This window comes from Dipodomys spectabilis, unplaced genomic scaffold, assembly GCF_019054845.1.
Source record: "Dipodomys spectabilis isolate Male_0828 unplaced genomic scaffold, ASM1905484v1 ptg000115l, whole genome shotgun sequence".
Taxonomy (NCBI): Eukaryota; Metazoa; Chordata; class Mammalia; order Rodentia; family Heteromyidae; genus Dipodomys; species Dipodomys spectabilis.
Genome location: NW_024870792.1, coordinates 9,469,734 through 9,486,354, shown reverse-complemented (window position 1 = coordinate 9,486,354; position 16,621 = coordinate 9,469,734). Strand labels below are relative to the sequence as shown.

General features: G+C 38.5%; 1 protein-coding gene across 2 annotated transcripts in view; it reads left to right on the top strand.

Annotated features, from left to right (window-relative positions):
* Window positions 1–16,621, top strand: part of Itgav (integrin subunit alpha V) — an 87,999-nt gene that overhangs the window by 10,107 nt on the left and 61,271 nt on the right. For both annotated transcript variants that reach the window (XR_006148677.1, XM_042688229.1), the window contains exon 2: window positions 3,508–3,635. Coding sequence is in view for 1 of the 2 variants with exons in the window: in XM_042688229.1 (XP_042544163.1) it covers window positions 3,508–3,635 (128 nt within the window). In the remaining variant the exon portion in view is untranslated. The remainder of the gene's footprint in view (window positions 1–3,507; window positions 3,636–16,621) is intronic.

Here is a 16,621-nt window from a genome sequence, read left to right as displayed (position 1 = left end):
AAGGCTGTGAGGCTCATTTCTCTACACTCTTTTTCTTCTAGATTCCTCAGAGCTCAGTCTTTGGTTCTCTTGTCTCTGATATTCTTCCAGGTATTCTGCATGGACGTGTGTGTGTGTGTGTGTGTGTGTGTGTGTGTGTGTACTGTAGCTTTAAACTCATGGACATGTGTGTGTGTGTGTGTGTGTGTGTGTGGTGTGTGGTGTGTGTGTGTGTGTGTGTGTGTGTGTGTGTGTGTGTGTGTGTGTTGGTACTGTAGCTTTAAACTCAGGGCCTGGCCACTGCCTCTTTGGTTTTTTACTCAAAGCTGGTCTCTTGCCACTTGAATCAGACCTCAACATCTGGCTTTTTGGTGGTTAATTGGACATAAGAATTGATGGACTTTTCTGCCCAAGTTGGCTTTGAACCATGATCCTCAGATCTCATCCTCCTGAGTAGCCAGGATTACATGTGTGAGCCACCAGCGCCAGGCAAAACCCCAACCTTTCCTCCTGGCTCCAGAAGACCAATTAGGTTTCAGAGACATCTCAAGTGAACACACTGAGAATTGGATTTATGATATCCAATAAATACTTAATTTGCTTTCAGTTCCCTACTTTCTGGCACCTTCTATCCATGTACTCAAAAACACATCCTGGGCTTCCTTCTTCAAAGTTTCTCTCATTTGCAAAGCTGTCAGCCTTCTTTGCTCATTTTCCTGACTTTTTTTTCAGACCTGCTCATCTTCTTTCTGCAGGTCACTGAGCTGCTGCAAGCTTTTTTTTCTTTCTTTGCTTTACTTGTTTCAGTTTTCTCTCCCTTTTAATGTTTAATGCTTGAAATTTAGTTTTCCTAAGGCTTTTAAAGGGATAGCCAGCTCTGGCTGGCTTTGAATCATGATCCTCAGGTCTCAGCCTTCTGAGTAGTTAGGATTACAGGCGTGAGCTGCTGGTGCCCAGCATTTTTTTTTTTTTCTAATGGGAAATAATGGCATTTAGAATAACCACAGTTTATAGTAACTTATTTAGAATCACTTATTTTGCTTAGGATTCAGAATGGAAGATGCAGATCCAAACACCTAGGTAAGGTCAGGGGTAAGAAGTTAAGAACTTTTGGCGCTCTGTCACACAGTAGATGGCTATAGCTGTCAAACTGGTAATGTGCTGTATACTTTAGAGAGTGAGGAGAAAGGACTTGGACTGCTTCTTTCATCATAAAGAAAGAGTAAATTTTTTAAGGAGTTAGATATGTTTGTCCTGATTTAAGTAACAGATTAAAACGTACACATATCAAAATTTCACACAATACCCTTTAAATAACATGTATAAAAGGCCAACAAAAGCCAGAACCAAACTTCCCTGACTATCTGACTAGCCTGCATATATATATATATATATAGTGTGTGTGTGTGTGTGTGTGGGTGGGTGTGTGTGTGCATGTGGGTATGTCTGTCCTCTGGTAATAGGGCTTGAATTCAAGGCTTTGTGCTTAACCTTGCTTTTTCACTCATGGCTGAAGTTCTACTACTTGAGTCATACTTCCTGTTCCACTCTGGCATTTTGCTGGGTAATTAGGGATAAGAATCTATTGGATTTTTTTTGGGGGGGTGCCTAGCTTCAAACCTCAATCCTCATATCTCAGCCTCCTGAGTAGCTAGGATTACAGTGTGAGCCACCACTGCCCAGAAACCAGCAAGTATTTTTAATTTATAATTTTATTGTTGTTATTAAGGTACTGTACCAGAGGTATTATCATTTCATAAGTCAGGTAATGCAAACATTTCTTTTTTGGACAATGTCACCCCTTCCTTTGCTTTTTTCCAATTTCCTCCTCTTGTCCCTGCCCACAGGTTACATAGTTCCTTTTCTATATAGTGTATACTGAATATCATTTGTTCATCCTTCCTCCCTCCCTTCATGCAATCTTCTTTGCTGCCTCCTAAAAAGACAAAACAAGCAACAATAAAAGCAAAAACAAACCATCATCATCACCACCACCACCACCAGAACTCATGTTTCCATTTCCTGGAATTCATTTTGATAAACAGTGTTTTAAATGTTCAGAGGAGTTACACCTTAGGGTTACACCAAGGGAATCCTCCTTTAGTCTGACTGTATGTGAATGCCTAGAGTCCTGTAAAAGATATCCTGTCTAGTTGTGTTTGTATTTCACTTCCACATATGAGAGAAACGTGTGGTTTGCCTCTGAGCTTGCCTTACCTCATTTACTATGATTTGTTATAGGTCCATCCATTTCCCAACAAATGACATAATCTTATTCATTCCAAAGGATGAGTAAAATTCCATTATGTATAAGTACCACATTGTTTTGATCCATTCATCTTTTTTTTTTTTTTTTTGGTCAGTCCTGGGACTTGAACTCTGGGCCTGGGCATTGTCCCTGAGCTCTTTAGCTCAAGGCGAGCACTCTATCACTTGCTAATTGGTTGTTAATTGGAGATAGGGGTCTCATGGACTTTCCTGCCCCAGATGACTTTGAACTGTGATCCTCAGATCTCAACATCCTGAGTAGCTAGGATTATAGGTGTAAGCCATCAGCACCCAGCAATCCACTTATCTTTTATAGGGCATGTAGGCTGTTTCCACAATGTGGCTATTGTGAACATAGATGTACAAGTGTCTTTACTATATCCTGTCTTGTAATGTTCTGGGCAGATGCTCAAGAATGATATGGCTGGGTCATAGGAAATTTCTATGTTTAGTTTTTTTGAGGAACCTCCCAACAGCCTTCCAGAGTGGTTGTACTAGTTCACATTCCTACAAACAATACAATTGGGCTCCTTTTCTCTGACATCCCAGCCAGTATTTGCTGTTCAAATATTTGATGTTGGCCAATCTAACTGGGGTGTGATAGAATCTCAGAATTGTTTTGATTTGCCATTTCTCTATGGCCAGGGATGTTGAGCATTTCCTCATGTGTTTATTTGCCATTCTTTATGTTCTAAGTAGTCTGTCTTAAGTGCCTTTGCCCATTTATTGATTGGTTTATTACAGTCATGGGGGATAATGTCTTAAACCCCTTGTATATTTTGGATAGTAGGCCTTGGTTGAATGTATCCAGCAATTTTTTTTTTTTTGGTCAGTCATGGGGCTTGAACTCTGGGCTTGGGTGCTGTCCCTCAGCTCTTCAGTTCAAGGCTAGTGCTCTACCACTTGAGCCACAGCGCCACTTCCAATTTTCTGGTGTTTTATTGGAGATTTCCTGCCCGGGCTGGCTTTGAACTGTGATCCTCAGATCTCAGCCTCCTGAGTAGCTAGGATTACAGGCGGGAGCCACTGGTACCCGGCTCCAGCAAATATTTTTAAGTGAATGTAACAAACTATTAAAGAATTCCACATAATTCATGCATGTGTACATCTGAATGAATTTTGAAAATATGACTTTAGTAGATGGCTTTTGAATGTGTTTGTGGATAATATCAAGACAGTGATTGCTCCTAATAAATCTTAAGATATTGTGTAACTTTTGTCTCCTTAAAAATATTGTCTACCACTTATATATTTTGACAGGATGTTTCTTCTGGTGGGAGCTCCCAAAGCCAACACTACCCAGCCAGGGATTGTAGAAGGAGGCCAAGTGCTCAAATGTGACTGGTCTTATAGCCGTCGCTGTCAGCCCATTGAATTTGATTCAACAGGTAAGTGTTTCAGCTTTGCTTCTGTCTCTTAATTCACATTAATTTGATTAAAAAATTAAGTTCAGGAACGTAATGAATATAATCACCTCTCATCCATCAAGAAAGTTATATAAGACAGAGGACAAGGGGGGGACCAATGCAACAGCAATATACACAAGACAATATCTTGGAAATGATCTATACAACTTGGGGGAAAGGTGGGGGGAAGGGAAAGTAGGAGAAAAATCAGGGGAAGGGGTAACAAGTTTGACAAGAAATGTACTTGATACCTTACCTCTGTAACTATAACCCCTCTGTACATCACCTTGACAATTAAAAAAGTTATAGAAAAGATATTTGAGCTGGTCATTAGCTTATGCCTGAAATTCTAGCTGTTCAAGAGGCTGAGGTCTGAGGATCTTGGTTTAAAGTTATCCCAGATAGAAAAGACTGTGAGACTCCATCTCTAAATAACTAGCAAAATGCTGGGTGGGAGGCGTGACTCATGTGGTAAAGTACCAGGTATGAGTAAACAAACATGCTGAGACAGAGTGCTAGGCTAGTGCTTGTCCCAGAGTTCAAGTCCTGGTGCCAAAAAAGCACACAAAAAGATACTGGTTTATATGATTGTTCCTTCAGCCTTCTGTCATAAGAAAGCATTAAAAATACTCCACATTTCTGTTGCTTTGGACATCTTCCATTTTAAAAAGATAATGTCAGCATGTACAAATCTGGGGAAAATCTGTTAAGATATTTTTGCGTTTGTTCTCAGAAGAAGTTCATAGGAACAGCAAAGCTTGTGTTGTTTTTCTGTCAGCTAAATTGAAACATGGCTCACTGACCACGCAGATCAACTCTATAATCGTGAATACAGCTAGGCATTGGGTTGTACTACAAAAACCAGTTGAAAAAAAAAAAAACAGTTGAGGAATCTTTTGTATTCATATAGGTTTAGAAGACTTAACAAAAGCCCTTAATTGAAAATTTATTGGGAAAATTATGTGACATGTTTCCGATAACTAGGTCATTTTATTCCCAGATATCTATGTATGTTAATGAAGGCAAGATTGTTAGACAAAAATAGCTTTTAAGGATGATGAGAAAGAATTTATGTTTTGTATTTATACCAGTGAAATAAAATATGACAATCTTCTACATATTCACATTGCTGTATTTATATATCTGTATATATATATATATATATATATATATATATTTGTGGAAGTGTAGAGGATCAGCAAAGAAATAATGTAATATTTCTTCTAGTATAATAGTTTTGTAAAAAAGAAAAAAAAAGATTCTGTTTTATTGGCTTTCACCGAGTGCTTTCAGATAAGCCTGAATAAAAAGAATCCCCTATTCTATGCCATTATTTCCTGTTAGCTGTAAAATGTATTATTTCTGGGAACTGAATAGAAATCACCCAGTGAACTGTTCCATTTGACCTGAGGGGAACGCCATGATGACTCTAGTCCCAGCTGTTAATTAGAACCAGGTCACTGGTTTTAGGCTCCCCCACCCCATTTTAAGCCATCTATATTAGGCTCTACTGGGTTTTTCTCATATATAAGTAATACTTGGAAAATCCCGAGTTTGTATACAGGCTCACTTTTTCCAGAAATGGAGAAATGCCTGCTAATCAGAATGTGATAGGCCATTCAGAATATTATGAGTCAGAGCATTTATCTTTGAACAAAATATCAATAGTAAAATATAAATCATAATAAAATGTAGTTCAGTTTTGACAAATGGAACTGTTCAGATATATGTCTGTATTTAATACCATAATTTTTTCCATTTTTTTATTGTGAAAATCCCGTACAGAGGGGTTACAATTACATGGGCAGGATAATAATACTATAGTTAGTTGAAAGATCATATATTGTTGGTGTTTTAAATTATTTTGGAAATTTGGCTTTAGATAATTCGGTGTTTATTTTACTAGCATGTATCTTCTTTTACATGATTGTAAAAATTTCAGTCATTGTGAAGGGCAGATAGCATCTATAATATTGATTTGCATTCTTTTTAATAGCAGTTAGAAGGGTATTTGGAAGGCATAGATATTCCTTTTGTGACTTGCTTCCCACATGTATTACTATATTTCTGTTTTTTAAAATGAATCTCAAATGAGGGTACAGTAGGCTTTCATGTTTAGGACAGAATCCAGAATCACGCTTGATGTGAATCTGTGGGCAAGTGAAAATGTTCTGTTTCTTTTTACCTTGCTGCTAACTTGCCCTGTTCCATGCCACATTGTCTCTGTCTGACCTGCGGCCCCAGTTTTCAGAACTGGCCAGGAGGTGAGTGGTGGTGGTGGTGGTGGCATTCTTAGGAATGAGATGGAGCACATATATAGTTTGTTCACTAGGAATAGTGCAGGCAGTCCGTGATCTATAGTGTGCTAGCACTAGTTAAAATTGGCCCCTGGTCCTGAGGTAATTGGTTTATAGGGCCCAGAGGCAGAGGGCTAAGTAGGGAAAGCCATGTGCCAGGTCAGCACCACATGAACAGAAAAAGCCAGAAGTGGCACTGTGGCTCAAGTGGTAGAATGCTAGCCTTGAGCTGAAGAGCTGAGGGACAGCACCTAGGCCCTGAGTTCAAGCCCCACGACCGACAAAAAAGAAAAGAAAAAAAAAGGAAAATTAATTGGAGAACAAGAGAGCTGGTTACATGGTTCAAACAGTAGAGTCCCTCTCTAGCAAGTGTGGGACCCTAAATTCAATCCCCATATCATCACAAAGAAAAGTATAATGCTCACATACCAGAAACTTGAAACATGTTTTGCCAGAGTGAGGAAGTCAAGTGAGAGAAGGGGACAGCTGAATGAAAAGGGAGATGGGGAACTGGGAGGGGGAAAACACAATCATGATATTCAATGTACATCTGTGAGAATATGTTCAGATGTGAAAATAGAACCAGGTAATTTGAGGGGATAGGAAGGTCTGGGAGAGATGGAGGAGAACAATATAGGAGGTGACATTGACATACTGTACTCATAAACTGACATGTTGAATTGAAATACTGTAATTCCTTACTGATAGTACATAAAAAGAAACAGTGTTACATAATCATAAAACCAAATTGAGGCTTGCTTCCTCAGCCATCAGTGTATGTTTTAGTGCACATCACAAGCCACCATGAAATGGCTTGCTAATACATTATATATACTAGGTACGGCTTGGTAAATAATAAAATTAGTCCATTAATTGTTGATTCGCCTATCAGATAAATGGTGCATTTGTAAAGAATTTTTCGATCACCCTGTTTTCTAACTAGAGTGAACAAATGCCTTTTTTCTCTTATTCTTTTTCTTCTTTTGAAAGACCTTAAGTTCTTAGTACCCTGTACAAAAATACTTCATTTTTTTCTTTCTTTTTCTTTTTCACAAATCAAGGGCCTACCATTGAGCTACACTACTATAGTATCATAGTCTTTTGCTTCTTAGTTGATAAGCAGCTTTCAAAGGAAGGAGGCATATACTTGGCCAGTCAGTTACTGCCAAAGAAGCACTGCAAGTCTATTCTGTCAAGGGGCAGAGTGAGTCAGAGGTCATGCTAGTGGTGCTGTTCCTTATTCAGCAACAGCACATTCAGTTTCCACTGTAGGAAAGTCTTCTATGAGCTTCTCTTGGTTCTTGCCACTTTTCCATTTTGTTCGTGCATGCACGTGCGCATGCGCACGTCCGTGTGTGTGTGTGTGTGTGTGTGTGTGTGTGTGTGTGTGTGTGTGTGTGTGTGTGTGTGTGTGTGTGTGTGTGTGTGTGTGTGTGTGTGTGTGTGTGTGTCCTGGAACTTGAACTCAGGGTCTGGATGCTGTCCTTGAGCTCTTTTGCTCAAGGCTAGTGTTCTGTCACTTGAGCCACAGTGCCACTTCTGGCTTTTTCTGTTTATTTGGTGCTGAGGAATCGAACCCAGGGCCTCAGGCATGCAAGGCAAGCACTCTACCACTGAGTCACCTTCCCAGCCCTCTCCAATTAATTTTCAGATAGCGTTTTTCTCAGGCTGCCAGTACCATGTTTCTCCAATTTTTGCTTTCTACCACTGCACCCAGCTTTCTTTGTTAAGATGATGTTCACAAACTTTGCTGCCTTGGGACCTTAATCTTGTCGCTCTCAGCCTCTCAAATGGCTGGAATGATAGGCATGTGCCACTTTGCCACTGACATGGAGGTCTCACAAATATTTTTCTGGACTAGTTTTGATCTAGCATCCTCCCAATCTTTACCTACTAAGTAAATAGGTAAAGTAGATAGGATTGCAAGTATTGAACCACCTGCCTTCTGCAGAAATGAAAACTCTTAGTACCCATTCCATTAATTTTCCTATTATTTTTGTTTCTTTTGACAGTAGTTATGCTTGAACTCAGGGCCTTGCAGTTGCTGGGCAGGTGGTATGTCACTTGAGCCAGTCTTTTTTGTGTGTGTTTATTGTTTTTGCAATACATATTTTTGCTTCCTGCTAGCAAGACTTTTAATCCTCTTGTATTTCTCTGAATCACTAGGATGGCAGGTACATGTTACCATGCCTAACTGCTGGTTGAGATGGAAACTTATAAACTTTGCTGCAAAGCTGGCCCTGATCTTTGCTTTCCAAGTAGCTAGAATTAGATTATTTTCCTAGTTATTATTTGTACAACTATACAAACTTCATAAAATAATATAATATATCATATATTATATTACAGACATACCTTCTAAACAATTATGGTAAATATGGGTTTCCGGGATGAAAAGTTTTAATTTCTTAAAGTTCAGTAAATACTACAATATTGCTCTGTGTGTGTGTGCGCGCACGTGTGCATGTGTACTTGAGTGTGTGCATGAACACACACACACACATATACCATCACTGGGGCTTGAACTTTGGGCCAGGAAACTTTCTATTAGCTTTTTGCTCTAGACTGGCGCTTTACCACTTGAGAGCCACATCTTCATTTCTCTTTTTGTTGATTAATTGGAGATACAGTCTCATGGACTTTTCTGCTCTGCTGTCTTCAAACTGTGATTCTCAGATCTTAGCCTCCTGAATAATTAGTATTATAAGCATGAGACATTAGTGCTTAACTTGCTTAGTTTTTGAATAAGATTTATGGTTTAATGAACATTAAAAATGGAAACCTCTCAGTTTACAACTAGTTGTCCACTGGATTAGCTTTGAAATATTAATCTCCTTTCAAGCTCTTCCCTCTTGCTTGTCTTCTGTAGTTTTCTGTTTCTCTGATTGTCTTAATGTATTATGTAGCAAAGCCACAATTTAGGAATTTTTACAAAGCCTAGTTTCTTATTTTACATGTTTTGCAATGGTTGCAATACCACAACTTGCTTTTGAAACTTTAGTTATGCTTCTAGAATTTAAAACTCTTTCATCTATGAAACCTCATGATTTGTAATTTTAGCTATGGTCTACCTAATGGCCCAAACTGACTTCCTAAGTTGACAGAATCATAAGAACTTTAAAGCATTGTGGAATGAGTGGGAATGATAAAAGTCACTTTGGGGGTGTGATTCATTTATTTTTAAGAGTAAGATGACTGATAAAAAGGACGGTTCACAGTTTACCCTAATATAGATGTGGAGAAATGGAACTGAAGCAAAAGATTAGTTCATATTTGAGCCTAGTGATTAATAGTCTCTATATTTACAGAAGTATGAGCTTGTTTATGTGAACAGTAAAACCGTATAGAGGCTATTTCTGTTTATGTAGCAAGGTAGGACATTCTGTGTTCTCTATGTCCTGTTCATGCCTGTATTAGTTTCGGATTGGTGATGTCATAAGCTCTGGGAGTTATAGAAAGCTCTTGTTCTATACTCAGCATGCCTGTACCATCTTAGAATAGCACAAATTAATCACATTCAACTGTAGAGTCGAAGATCCAAAGTGTGTTTCACTGGGCTTCAGACAGTGTCAGCAGTGAATGATGTTTCTTCAAGAGGTTGTAGTGTGGAGAAGAATCTTCCTCTTTCCAGCTTCTAGATGTTGTCAGCACCCCTTAGATTGTGGCCCCTTCACCTGTCTTCAAAGTCAGCTATGGCAACCAGAGTCTTTCTCACATTCCCTAGCTCTAATGCAAATTCTTCTGCTTCTTAATTTGATCACTTCCTGCAAAGTCTTTTTTTTTTTTTTTTGCCATGTTGTACCACAAATATTCATTCCCATGAATATGTTGGAAGCAGGATTTGTATGCTTCAGGGTGGGGAGATTTCTCTATTGGCTACAGTGTCCTTGTATATTAATTTAAATTGATCCTGATCCTGATTATACTAAAAATGGTTCTTAGGCAAGACAGTGCTTCTACAAGCAGACATTATTTCTTCTTTTATTCTTTGGCTGTTGGCAGCTGTGGTTATTGAGACTGGAAACTAGATGTAGAACATATGTGATTCAGATTCAGGAACTAAGAGTTTTCTGTGTGACCTTGAGCCCATAACTTAACGTTGCCAGTCTTCATTTTCCTTATTTGCTAATCTTCATTTTCCTTATTTGTCAAATAAGTGTAATACTTGCCTCTGAGCTGTCATGTAGATGAACAGAAGTCATGTCTGTGAATGCACTTTGTTTTTAATGCAGTTTAGTTTTAATTTTTAAAAATTATCTTTAAGTGGTTATACAATACGGCTTCAATTCAGCATATCAGTTTATGAGTACAGTGTATCATGTTTAATGTCACCCTATGTAGGCACTTAATAAACAAGCAGCACTGTGCAAGGAAAACTGGGTAGTTTGTAGAAGGAGGTGAATAATTCTGGGAAAGGAGGGGAAAGATGATAATTATAGAGATTCTTCCATGGACAGTGTCATGGTTTACATTTTAATCTGTTAGTCTGACAGTTGGGAAAACCTTTTCCTGTCCTTTCCTCACCAAAAATTCTCCTTTTTCAAGGAAGTAGCTGGAAGTAGAGGTGTGGCTAAAGTGGCAGAGCACCAACCTCAAGTGAAAAAGCTAGGCAACAATGCCCAGGCCCTGAATTCAAGCTCCAGTACAACATTTAAAAAAGAACACCAAAACCAAAACCCCCAAATAGTGTGGATTTGTCTACCCCAAATGTCTCTCTGCAACACTTATACTTCCTCTGAGAGATCCCACTACAGATTATAGGCCACCATGGCTTTGGTGCTCCTCTGCTCAAGAAAAAATACTGTATAGTGTTTTCTGCCTCCTACTAGGCTGATACTCATAGAGAATATAACACTTCCAGCAGATTCCATCTCATTGCCATACTTAGGCATGCAAACTTAAAGTAACTTTCTGTAAGGAACACTTCTTTTTTCTACTAAGACAGGTCAGGATATTTCTCTAATTGCAGCAGTCTTGTAATAAAAGGTTAAAAATAAAAGGGAAAATAGTCTGTCTTCTCTGGTTAGTAGAACTTAAATTTATATTAAGAATTTGTGTGTGTGTGTGTGTGTGTGTGTGTATGCATGCCAGTACTAGGGCATAAACTCAGCTTCTGGCCACTGTCCCTTAAACTTTTGTTCAAATCTGGTGGTCTACCACTTTTGATATTTTGCTGGTTGGTTGGAGATTGGTGTGTCCCTAATTTAGTCCAAGCTGATTTCAAATCTCAATTCTCAGATTTTTAGCCTCCTGAGTAACTAGGATTGCAGGCATGAGCAACCTATGCCTGGTACGCTAGGGATATTTTCCTCCCTAATATAAGTGTATTATCCTCTGGTTCAGAATTATACAATGGGAAACTTAGTAAGCCCCTTAGAAATTACTTAGCTCAGTACCTTTCTTACTAATTAACAGTCATTGTTGACTTTAGCGTTTGAACATTTTCACCATCTCCTTTCTTTGCTCAGGTTCCTGACTCATGCCTGTTCTTCTAAAACCTAACATTGGATTTTTTTAAAGTCTTCAGTAAAGGGTTTTTGTTTTACAGTGTTGGTGCTTTCAGGACCATTTCCTTCTCATCAGTCAAAGGAACAAGCCAGCATTGATCCGCAGGGCCGTTCTCAGAAGGCCTGTGTTCTTTGTGCTGCTTTCCAGTGGAACGATGGGCTTGCTTTTGGCAAAGTGGGAGGGCTGGGATTCTCTGTTCATGGTGGAGACACTGTGTATTATGCGTGTCAGACCACTCCCAGTGAAATGAGCATGGTCCTGATTTCCCTTAAATGTTCTTTTCTGGTGCCTGTTTATTTTTAGAGAATAGTGGTATCTTAATGTAAAAAAAAAAATCTTTCTGGACAGTTCTGTGGAAATGAACATTCATGTCTATGGGTTATGATTTTTAGAACATATATATCAAATTATATAACATATAATTTAAATATGTACATAGGACTACAAATAATTTTTATATAAATATAAAATGTCTTCAGTAACTTGTAACTACAAATGCTTGAATTTAGAGACCTTTGTCTCTTGACATTTTACTTATTTATTTTTAAAAATATACTTTATTGTTATTGTAAAGGTGATGTACAGGGGGGTTGCAGTTATGTAAGTTGAGTAATGAATACATTTCTTTTTGAACCATGTCAACCCTTCCCTCAATCTTTCCCAGTTTTTCCTTCCCATCCAAGCCAACAGTTTTATAGTTGATTTTCTACCTAGTGTCTAGTGAATACCATTGCTGCATTTGTTCACCCTTTGTCCCACCTCTTCTTTGCCCCTCCTTATACTCCCAACGATAAAGAAGTTAACCAAAAAGACAAAAGGAAAAGACATACATATCACCCTACCAAGAATCAAGTCCAAATGGATCAAAGACCTTGAGGTGAAAGCAGATACCCTGAAACCATTACAGGAAGGATAGGAGAAACTCTGGGGCTCCTTGGTACAGGCAGACATTTTCTTTTTGTTTTTTGTTGGTCATGGGGCTTGAACTCTGGGCCTGGGCTCTGTCCCTGAGCTCTTCAGCTCAAAGCCAGAACTCTACCACTTGAGCCACAGCACCACTTCCGGTTTTCTGGTGGTTAATTGGAGAGATAAGAGTCTCACGGACTTTCCTTCCTGGTCTGGCTTTTAACTGCGATCCTCAGATCTCAGCCTCCTGAGTAGCTAGGATTATAGGCATGAGCTACCTGTGCCCAGCCAGAATTTTCTTAGTAAAGACCCAGAAACACAACAAATTAAATAAAGTTTGGACAAATAGTTTTACATTAAACTGCAGAGCTTCTGCAGTTTAATGTAGCTAACAAGGTAAGTAGAAAGCCCACACTGGAAGAAAATCTTCACTAGCCATACAATGGACAAGGATCTCATATCTAAAATATACTTAAAATATACTTTGAGCTCAAAAAACTAAGCAACCCAAAAACAAATCCTCAAAAAACAACCAACCCATTAATAAGTGTGCTAAAGACTTTCTGAAGAGGAAATAAGAATGGCCAATAGATACATGAAGAAATGCTCAATATCTCTGGCCATAAAAGAAATGCAAATCAAAACAACATTGAGATTCCACCTCACCCCAGTTAGAATGGCTATAATCAAGAACTGTAATAACAACAGATGCTGGAGGAGATGTGGCCAAAAGGGAACCTTACTGCACTGGTGGTGGGAGGGTAAACTTGTTCAACCACCAACCACTCTGGAAAGAAGTATGGAGGTTCCTCAAAAGACTCCAAATAGAGCTCCCCTATGACCCAGAAATCCCACTTTTAGGCATTTACCCAAACTATCCCAAACAAGGCCATACTAAAGCTACCAGCACAACTATGTTTATCGCAGCATTATTTACCATAGCTAAGATATAGAACCAACCCAGATGCCCCTCAGTAGATGAATGGATCAAGAAAATGACACACACACAAACACACACACACATACACACACACACACACACACACACACACACACACACTCTGGAATTCTAGGCTTCCATCAGAAAGATGGAAAAAAAAATCGTATTCAGAGAAGTAAGTCAGACCCAAAGAAACATAGGTCCCATAGTTTCTCTTACTTGTAATAAATGGTAAACATCTAGGATAATCTTTGAGCAGAATAGCTCAATAGGTATGTACTGTATAAGATGATGCTAAGTGAAATGAACTCCAGAACATGGAAATGAGGTTTTTCCTTTTTGTTTTTAATGTAGTATGTGATTTCTTTTTTCTTCTGTTTTTTTCTTTCTTTTTTCTATGGTTTATCCCGTGTTTTCACCGGAGTTGATTTTGGTACCCTGGGTATTGTATATACATTTATCTGAATTAGGGAAGGGAAGGGAAGGGAAAGGAAAGGAAGGGAAGGGAAGGGAAGGGAAGGGAAGGGAAGGGAAGGGAAGGGAAGGGAAGGGAAGGGAAGGGAAGGGAAGGGAAGGGAAGGGGAACAACAAAATGGTGAGACAAAGGACAAAGGGTGAACCAATGCAATAGTGATACTCACAAGACACTATGTGGAAAATGAAATTTACAATTTGGCAGTGGGGTTGGGAAGGAGGGAAAGTGGGAGAAAAATGAGGGAGGGGGTAACGAGTTCAACAAGAAATGTACTCACTACCTTAGGTATGTAATTGTAACCCCTCTGTACATCACCTTGACAATGAAAATTTTAAAAAAATCTCTCATTTCCATATGATCATATGCAAATAGCCATTGAGTTTTGTGATCCTCCCTATGAATATCTTCCTTTGATTTCATTGTGTAAATGTCTAGAGACCTGTATAGTTTATCATGTTCCAGTGTATTTTCAATCTTTTTTTTTACTATCCAGTTTGTAAATTATATTTACTTGTAAATTTATAGGCACATTCTAGTTACCATCTTGAAAGCATTTAAAATGGCAAGAGAGGAGACGTATAAAAAATAGGTAGCATGGTTTCTCTCTTGCCATTTTAAATGCTTTCAGAACAGTTGGAACCACTTTGAGCTGGACCTGGTGGTTCATGCCTATAATGCTAGCTACTCAGGAAGTGGAGATTGGGAGAATTGAAGGTGAGTACAAGCAACGAAAAGTTTGTGAGATTCTATCTCAACTAATAAAAGCTGGGCATGGTGGTGCATGTCTGTCATTCCAGTTTTGTACCTGTTATCCCTGCTGTGGAAAGTATAAATAAACAGGTCCTGGTGCCAGCTGTCCTGGCATGAACACAAGCCTCTATCCAAAAGAGCTATGAGTGTGACTCAAGTGGTAGCACTTCTATAACGAGAGTGAGACCCTGGGTTTAAATTTTAGTACCCCTCCCACCCCTGACAACTTTGACTGTTTATACAGAAATACAACCTTTCATTAATATAGTATCTTACTGCTACTCATTTTGCACACCAGACTAGGTTTCTTTCCCGCCCTCCCTCCCTTCCTCTTTCTCACTTTCGCTTTCTCTCTTTCTTTTCCTCTTCCTCTCTCCCTTCCTGCTTTCCTATCTTCTTCTCTCCCCCTCCCTCCCTTCCTTCCTTTCTTTGTGCTAATAGTGGGGCTTGAACTCAGACCCTTGCTGTCCTTAGGTTTTTCACTCACACTGGTGCTCTACCACATAGGGAGTATGAGGTCATTGTCATAAGAGTTCTGATTGTGTTTTGTCTGTTGACCAATGTAGAGCATCAGTTTTTATGTTCACTGGCCATTTTATTTTCTTCATATTATCTTCTGAAGAATCGCTATTTGATTCTTCTCTTGGATTCTTCAGTGTTTAACCCAAGGTCATGGAGAGTTATTCTTCTCTTTTCTTCTAAGACTTTTGTAGTTTTAGCTCTAACACTTAAAAATGTGAGATCTATTTTGAATTATTTCCTGTGCGGTTTGAAGTTGAGCTCCAAATTAATCTTTTTTGCATAAAGTTATCTAGTTGACTCAGTACAATTTGTTGGCAAGACTCTACTATTGAATTTTCTTGCCACCTTTGTCAGTTAGTTGAAATGTTAAGTTGTCATTGGTACTAAAACAGCACTAATTGTACCTATATGTAACCATTGATGATAATATATATCCAGATTTCAGAGCTGTTGACATTCAAATAATAGCAGCTTTGAGTCAATGAGCTACATTGTTTCACAGCACTATTTTATGCTTATAATTACACAATACTGTCAGACTACTACTTCATCATCTTTTCCCAAACTTCTTATAGTCTTTGTGAGTCTCTGAAAATAATCTCCTTTTATGTAATTATTTACTCTAGGATCTTACCTGTCTCTTTTACTGCTGTATTTTCTAAAGCAGGTAGACAGAGGAGTTACCTACAATTTACTTATGTAGTGAATCAACAAGACTTCTTCTCCTAATCTGTCAAGTTGCACATAAATGAATTTTTCTGTGAGAATTTATTCTTACAACCAAATTTTCTTTAAGAAGTACAGTTGAGCTGAACTATTTGAGGAAAAAGCTTCTTAAGGAGTCTGTCTATAAATCCTTTAATATGGAGTGACATCCAACTTTTTTTTAAGCATTTTTCCCCCCTAAGGACCTAATAATTTTCCTGTTCATAGAAGCTATAGTAGTGAATGGAAAGCAAATGATTAAAGCCACATTTTAATTTCGAAACAAAAGAGGTTATCAATGTTGCAGTGCTTTGGTATTGTTCTTCATTTTGCCCTTTGAAAACTGACATAATCTTGTTGCTCCAAAGGATGTTCTTTAGGCAGGAAAAGAAGAAACAAAAGGTTTTAGCCTTTGGAAACAAGGCAACTTTGTTTTAAATATAAAGATGGCTGTACTTGTCCAGCAGGTTGAATGCTGGTGTTTGACAATGACTTTTGAAATAACTGAGGAAAAGAAAAGCACCGAGTGCAAATAAGGCTCTGAGGTGGAAGCTGTGACAATCTTCCCTCTTATTTGCCTCTGTCCTCAAACATCGCATCATGGGAGTCTGATAAAAGACAAATACAGATTTCAAAAACTGGCAAAATAGACATTAAAGTTCCAAGTTTCCAGCAATTTATTTGCTAATCAATCCATGTTTCTCTAGCAACATTTCCCCATTTTTATGAAAGTGGTCATGTATAATGTTTTGTTAATTTTTGTAGGATAAGGAAATTTCTCCTATCCTTGTGTGAGAAGCCCCCTTTTCCTTTGTAGTTGGGTGTTAAGAGCTTATTTTCGGAGCTGATAGTCTTATGATTAGGG